Source organism: Pyrus communis, chromosome 10 (assembly GCF_963583255.1).
Source record: "Pyrus communis chromosome 10, drPyrComm1.1, whole genome shotgun sequence".
NCBI classification, from domain to species: domain Eukaryota; kingdom Viridiplantae; phylum Streptophyta; class Magnoliopsida; order Rosales; family Rosaceae; genus Pyrus; species Pyrus communis.
Window position 1 is genome coordinate 14,408,804 of NC_084812.1, and position 8,615 is coordinate 14,417,418.

The window sequence follows — 8,615 nt, forward strand, 5'->3', positions numbered from 1 at the left end:
ACTCTGATGTCTGGGGATCTGCTCCTAGTATGTCTATCGAGGGTTTTAGATATTATGTTTCATACATTGATGAATGTACCAGATACACTTGGATATTCCCATTAATGAATAAAGCTACTGTTTTTGAGACTTTTGTTCAATTTCAAGCTTCTATACAGAATTCGTTTTCTGCAAATATCAAAATTTTACAAAGTGATGGTGGTGGAGAGTATGTGAGTGCTCGGTTTCAATCTTATTTTAGAAGTAAGGGTATTTAACATCAAATGTCTTGCCCATACACTCCTGAACAGAATGGCTTAGCTGAAAGAAAAAATCGTCACATTGTTGAAACTGCCATAACACTTATTCAACAAGCATCACTACCTTCATAGTTTTGGTATCATGTTTGTGCAATAGCTATTGACCTCATTAATAGGATGCCTACTTCTGTCTTGTTCATGAAATCTCCATTTGAGATGTTGTATCATTCAACACCTAAACTAGATCATTTGAGGGTGTTTGGTTGTGCTTGTTATCCTTCTTTGAAACCTTATAGGACTAATAAGCTTGATTCTAAGACCACCACCTGTATTTTTTTGGGATATGCAACACAATATAAGGGCGTTATTTGTTATTCTCTTCAGGATAATAAAATCGTTGTGTCCAAACATGTTTTATTTGATGAACATGTCTTTCCTAAGCTCATTGGAAAATAGCTATGCAATAGGAGATGGATGCCTTAGTTCAACAGGGCACTTGGAGTTTAGTTCCACTTCCTCCCAATAAAAATGCGGTAGGGTGTAAATGGATATATAAAGTCAAAAAGCATCTTGATGGTGTGGTTGCTCACTATAAAGCTCGATTAGTGGCTAAAGGGTTTTCTTAGGAAGTTGGCCTTGATTACTATGAAACGTTTAGCCCTGTAGTTAAACCTACTACAGTGAGGTTATGTTATCTCTAGCTACTTCAAAAAGGTGGAAACTAAAACAACTAGATGTCAAAAACGCTTTCTTACATGGCTTTCTTGATGAAGAAGTCTTTATGACTCAACCACAAGGACTTGTGGATGTTAATCACCCTGAGTATGTTTATAAACTGCAACGGTCTTTATATGGCTTAAAACAAGCTCTGAGACCTTGGAATGAGCGATTTACCAAGGTTCTTTTATCCTTGGGGTTTAAATCCTCATATGTTGATCTATCATTGTTTGTGAAGTCTAATGGCCAGTCTATTGTTGTTCTACTTTTGTATGTTGATGATATAATTTTGACTGGGAGTGTTGAGAGTCATGTTCAAGCTATGATCAGTCAATTGACCAAAGACTTTGATATGACGGATCTTGGTCTACTGCACTATTTTCTTGGTTTACAGATTGAATATCAAGCTCAAGGTATCTTTGTTCATCAGTCCAAGTATGTTACAGATCTTCTACAGAAAATGGACATGCTTCATTGCAAATCTTGCATCACTCCTTGTCGTCCAAATCACAAGTTACTCAATCATGGTAGCCGTTATGTTTTGGATCCAAGTCTTTACAGAAGCATCGTTGGAGCATTATAGTACCTCACCTTCCCAAGGCTAGACATTGCGTATTCTGTTAATCAAGTATGTCAGTTTATGCATTCTCCTCTTAAAGATCATTTTGTTGCTGTAAAAAGGATTTTGATGTATCTTCAAGGTACCATTGGTCTTGGCTTATGTTTTAAACCTGGTTCCATGGATATATTAAGGCATACACAAATATGGATTGGGCTGGTGACCCTAATGATAGGCGTTCCACCATTGGTTTTGTTGTGTTTTTAGGCTCTAATCCGGTTTCTTGGAGTTCTAAGAAACAACATACAGTAAGCTGGTCCTCTACAGAAGCTGAATATCGAGTAATGGCTATTACCACTGCCGAAGTTGTGTGGATTCAACAACTACTTAAGGATTTGCATCTTTCTAGTTCATCTACTCCCCTACTACACTGTGATAATATCTCTATTATGGCCTTGGCTACTAATCATGTGTTACATTCCAAAGCAAAGCATATTGAAGTTGACTACCACTTTATGCGAGAACGTGTTCAACAAGGCACAATTGTGTTGTAGTTTGTATCTTCTGCAGAACAGTGTGTAGATGTGCTCACCAAGGGGTTAGGCTCTTCTCAGTTTAATGTTCACTGTTCCAATCTTATGCTCAGTTCTCACCTCCATAAGATTGAGGGGGAATGTTAGGCTATAGAGATTAGCTTAGGGTGTTATGTATTAGATGTGTGCCATGTGTCACAAATGTATTAGATGAGTTAGTTATAAGGGGATGTATTTATATATAAACAAGTGATATAATAATTCATAAATCAATGTAGTGAAGTGTTGAAGAAATACATCTCTCTTTCTCTACTTTCTCTCTCAAAACTCTATATGATTTGTTAACACATAGATGGATAGCGGACTCAACGACAATGATGATGACAAGGGTCTCAAGGGAAGGATCTGGACACCTTATCTTCACTATGAATTTTGATAGGTGTGGGCGGCAATTTGGAGAAACCAAAGTCATTTGAGCAGATGAAGATGTACATCACCAACTCGATATGTTGTCTGCAAAGTGGAACCAAACTTGTGAATTATACTGGTTTTTAGGACCCATTTCTACCGACAGACTAGGTTGATCACAGCCGTTGAATCTTCGTCCGCACAGATCGTCCGTGCGCTCTAAGTTTTGGTTTGCTATAATTTAGGTTTGACTTTTCTTTGAAAGTATATAGAGCCCAAGAGGCCAATGAAGGACAAAAAACATCAAAATCTTTAAACTAAAGCCCATAGAAAAAAATGAAGACTCTTGAGTGAACCTAGAACAAAGAAAACTGAAGCCGCAGTCACCTTAACCATTACCTTCAACTTGCCCGTCACCGTAAACCAACACGAGAAAATTGACAAGATCCATATGGCAGTAGAGAAATGAACCTTAGAGTCGAACAAGGACCAGAGAAAGAGGAACAAACAAAATCCTACGAAAATATAGACCACAAATTAACCACGATAGCACAAAAGTGTCTTTTTTTTTTCTTTTTTTTTTCTTTTTTCTTTTTTCTTTCTTTCTTTTTTTCTTTTTTCTTTCTTTCTTTCTTTCTTTCTTTCTTTCTTTTGACCAGAAGCGACACCAATTTCATTACTAACCAATATTGATTACAACGGGTGCCACCTGGATATATTTCTCCAATGACAAAAAATACATTGATCTAGAAGTAATTTGCACAAACAATCAAAATGATTAAACCCCTAAACAGCTACCACAAGCGTGAAATTACTGGTACAAATTTGCCGCAAAGATGATAGACACAACAAATGTGTACTGGATCACACATAAAGTCATCACTATAAGCAAGACCACCAAAAAAATGAAAACGTAAGAAAAACGCATAGAGATTCAACAACATCACTAGTTCTCAAAACCCTAAAGCCGCGACAATCCAAACTCTATCAAGTATGGTAGGTGATCATTTTATTTTTTTCACTTTTTTTTCTCTACCATTGAATTAAGAGTGAACGGTGAGTGATCACAATATTCTTAAATAATGGAGTCTAATAGAACGGAACTCTTGTCTTCGTGATATTGGAAGAGGTTCAAGTTCTTATGCGGTATGCTCACTCCCCTGTTATTAATGTACTACGCCAAAACTGAAATGATTCACATCCAGCATATCCAATCCAATGATAGTAGTCATATAGGATTGTAGTGACCCACCAAATGCCCTATATTTATAATCTAACGTTTAAATCTTCACTACATTTTTTGAAAAAGAAAAGAATTAACAAAATAAGAAGTTAATAGAAAAATATAAATGCGTCATTAAATTTACCTGCCACCGAAACCCTAACACTATGTTCTCTTGCTAGTACATATATATATATATATATATATTATATGTTCATGAGTTAACATGCATTTCATCAGGCAAGTACTCGTAAATTAATTGATGATTGGTTCGATCTTTGATCAGTACTAATCTCATTTGGGGTGAGAATGAGATGGTGAACCCTCAGAGCACGGTACAGACCCAGGTGATGGAGATGAGCTATGCCTATGAAGTAGTTCACGAGCCAAACTTTGAAGATCTCCACCACCACCGCCAGCTGGTGAACCCGGACCGCTACTGCCGCCTCCGAATTGATGATGGTGACGCGGGTCATGCAGCGCACGCTGTTGCATGGCCCAAGGTTGCATGACCATGGGTTCGAAAAGTGAGGACAAATCGTATGAAGCGGGCATGGAGGAGACTGCTGATGGAAGGTCTGAGATGGAGAATTGAGGTGGGGTAATGAGTGCTGCTGCTGATGGTGGAGGGGGTGGAGGTGGTGGTGATGGAAGCTCCATTGTCGCTAGGTGGGCTTGTAAGTATGAGAGCTCAGCTTGCAGATTCACCACCTGCATGTACAATCCGTAAACGCAAAAAAGAAAAAACACACACAACAATGAATTGATTTTCATACACACATACAAACCTTAACCGTAAACGCGACGATTATAATAACATATAAGTCAGTGTGGATCAAAACTCTTTATAAATATAATGATTCAAATTTTAATGAAATGATCTCCGGACACCTGTATATATAGTTTTGAGTATTTTTCAAGAAACAAGGGACTAGTTGAAGTTTGGAAAATGATTTCTTAGTTAGAGAATGAATGAGGAAACTGAGCATGTGTTAAATTTAAGATTATATAAACGAGTTGACGATCATTGATCTGTATATTCTATACTGATAATGCATAATATTAGTTGTTTCAGATAAATTTAAGGCTTCTTTGTCGTTGTTTACACTTAAAGGGTGCTTCAACTATGTGTACAGTGTACTCGAACATGGGATTGCGAACAAACAAATGATTCTCGCGGCACAGGAAGAAAAAAGAACAAAATTTCTTCTGCATATATGTTCTTGGGGTTGGGGAAGGTGACGTTGGCTGCTGAAATTGGATGCAAGTATAGTGACTATTTATAAGAGGGGTATGCTATTTACACATCTCTTTTTACTTCTTACACCTCTCGTTAATTTCTGTCATTTGATTTTTTTTTTTTTTTAATTCATTAGATTCAATGGTAGCAAATTAGGAGGGTGTGTGAGAAATAAAAAATGGTGTGCGGATAGCACATCCCTTTATAGAAATATAGTTTGAGTTTTGACTCGATCGAGCTTTAAACTATTGACTCTAGAAAGAAATTTGTAACTTGATTCCACATATCCAAAAAATTACCTAATTAAAATTTTCTCACATGATTCCATTACATGAATATAGTTACTCATTGATCACAAACTATACTATTTAGTTATTTAACTTATCTAATAACAAGGTTATTGCTACATATAACATAGGATGCACATGTGGTCTAATTAGGCTATGAGGTTATGGAAAATTTTCAAACCTAAGGGTTACAAGCACAAAGATTTTAAAAGGCGCTAGGGGCTAGTCGGTTGGCAGGCAAGGTCTAGCATCTAGGCGTCTAGGAGGGGCCTAGGCGATTTTTATAATTTTAATTAAATTTATTATATCATATAAATAAATATCTACTTATACTTTAAAAATATATAATTTGTTTTGAGATACATAAATTGCAAAATAGAATGACATATAAATTATAAAGTACTAAAACATATAGAAAACACATATAATGAGTGTTCATCCAAGTATTCAATAAGTATCTTTCAATTTATTAAAAAATAAAAATGCAAAATAGAAGTATCTATTTTTTGTCTAAGTGAGAGTTGCTACCTAGGCGAGTGCCTAAACAGATCTAGGTAGGCGCCTAGGCATGTTTAGACGCCATTTATTATTTTTTAAACACCTAGGCAGGTCTAGATGATATATATTTGACAAATTAATAGTGTATAATATCATTGTACTTATCATACTAATGTTCATATTGCACTCAATTCTATACTTGGAGATGTCATTTCTAATCGTGGCAGTGGACAACCAGCTAACGTCTAGACACAGACTAAACGGCGCTAGGCAGAGACATTTTAGAACACTGACAAGCACATATTCACATCCCAAATGCATGAGAAAAAGTAGATTCTACATTGATTGATTAGTCACTCACATTGGTTATCACACTTCTCACAGATATGTACGTAACGCTCATTTTTTGAGTGCAAGGTCAAAAGATATAATAGAAATTAACGTATGTTGTCAATTAATTAATGTGATATAAATAATTCCATTGCAACACTAACGTGTAGAGAGTATGATGAGACGTTCACTTTTCAGCTGTGAAGTTCACGTGAGTCTTGAATTAGTGAGAGATATGATAATAATTATCGTATCTAATAAATTAAAAGAAGTGTTATTAGCACTTTAAAAATTTTATTCTACACTTCTCACAAGTATATTTTTCTTTCTAAATATAGAAAGTTTGGAATGTAGAATGAGAATTTTGGAATGCCAATAACAATTCCCTACATTAATGTGATATAAATAGTCCTACTGCAACAATAATATGCACTGTGTGACACTCATTCTTCAAGTGTAAGGTTCACATATGTTTTGCATTTGAGAGAAATTAAATATATTAGTAAGTTATGTCTCTTTAAAGAAAAGGAAGTAATCTAGTTTCTTACATAGAAGTAACTATAAGTATTGTGATATAAATAGTTCTCATCCAATGCTTCAAAATTTTATTAAAAAATATTAACAATTTCTTTTGACCCAAAGTTGCAAATATATTTTTGCAGATATGAAATAGTTTTTTTATTTTTTGGGTGTCATATTTCAATGGGTTTTTTGCTTTGGTCAGATGATATATATTTGACTTTTTTTTTTAACAAAAATATTATTTACACTAACAATAATATAGTTCATATTTAACTAATTAATAGTGTATAATATCATATGTACTTATCATACTAATGTTCATATTGCACTCAATTCTATATTTGGAGATGTGGAGCTGAAATTGTGGCCTATCTCTGAAAATGAGATGGAATGGATATAAAAAAAATGTGGACAAGAAAAACAAACCTTCTCCACTTCTCCCAGGAATTGCTGAATTAAAATAAGTTATTAATAGTGGGAAAATATATAAAGAAAAATGACTCTCGTCATCCTTAATTAATTAAAAGGCTACTTAGATTGAATGAAGAAACAAACCGACCATTCCTCCTTAATACCAGCAAAGTACCACAATTTGCACAGAAAGATGGCACACACCTGTATTGCATAGTGTAACCGCCGACCACATGATTTGTTAATAAAAAAAGGCCTCTAGATTTCAGTCAAGCACAAAACTGTCCCCTAAGGGTGTCCTTTACAGTTTACATTTTATTCTTCCTTGATTTTATATTTTAATTAAGCTCTAATTTCCTAACTAAAAAAAAGCTTATATCTATATATATTTCTCATTAAGGGCACCGAGGAAGGTCCTACTCTCTCAGTAAAGATCTAGACACCCTCCTGTCAATAAGGCCATGGTTTGCCTTTGCCCTATCCTTCTTTACTAATATATTTTTTGAAAGATCTTTTGGGTCAATGCAAGTTGAAAAATATGGAAATCAATGGCCTATAGTACCCAAAAAAGAAAATATATTTTTGGATTAAATTAAAAAAAAAAGGTTATATGGACTTTTTTTTTTGGGTTAGTATAATGGACTTAATCAGAAATGGGTAGAAATTAATTAATTAAGAGTAAACTACCTTGTATATGTATATTACTTCAAAAAGCTGATAAAATGACGTAAAAAGTAATTAAAAAAAAAAAAAACATGAAGAACAACATCACAATTAAGCCTTATCAAGAAGTTGGTTTCATCAATTCATTTACCAAAAAATTAATAAAAGAACTCAAGTGATCAATCAAGTTGATCTAAAAATGAAAAAGTTAACACAGACACACACCTGTTGTTGGAGAGCGAATATGTGAGCAACACAGCCGTAGACTGGATCTCTAAGGCGGGCTTGAGCCTCGTAACATATGGTGACAACGGCGTCGAGCCGCTTATGTACTGGAATATGAAGAAGAAGCTTGGAGACATTGCTGGCTCCGAAAACCTTGTGCACCGCCGCAAAATGAGCTGCGCCTTGCTCCGAATCAAAGTAGGGTGCAAATATGCACCCTGGCACACACTTCCTCCTCAAAAATTTGCACGCGCCACATGGACTGCCGCTGCCGGTACCGCCACCACCACTACTACTGCTCCCTCCACCACTACCATCACCACCATTAGGGTTTGTTGGATTCATGGATGATCTCTGCCTTGATGGGTTGTTTGCTATTAATTAAATTATAAATTGTTGAATATATATATAATTTACTTGTTTTGATTTATGATCGTGAGGAGTGGAGGCGTCATTAATGTTCGTGAAAAAGGAGGAGGAGGAGGAGATTTGGGGTTTGGTGGGGTGGGGATGGGGGGTGTGTTTGTTTTCGTTTTGGGTTTATTTGTTGTTATTTAATGTGTATGAGAGAGAGAGAGAGAGAGAGAGAGAGAGAGAGGTGATAAAAAACGCTAGTAGGCTGATGAGATGGGATAGAAAAAAGAGACTTTAAAGCCACGCGAGAGAGCAAAGGCTTAATACCCACATTTAGCTGTTTGCGTGAAGCAAACATACGATAAGCCCTAGCTGTTTTCTTTCTTCTTCTTTTTTTCCATTTCTCC

The 8,615-nt window shown here is 35.5% G+C and overlaps 1 protein-coding gene across 1 annotated transcript; it reads right to left on the bottom strand.

Moving 5' to 3' along the window:
• Positions 1–3,972: 3,972 nt before the first annotated feature.
• On the bottom strand, positions 3,973–8,199 carry LOC137746505 (LOB domain-containing protein 30). The gene is made up of 2 exons (XM_068486529.1): positions 7,855–8,199; positions 3,973–4,389 (listed from the first exon to the last, which is right to left on the bottom strand). The coding sequence occupies exons 1-2, from the start codon at positions 8,197–8,199 to the stop codon at positions 3,973–3,975; spliced, it is 762 nt and encodes a 253-aa protein (XP_068342630.1).
• Positions 8,200–8,615: the final 416 nt, after the last annotated feature.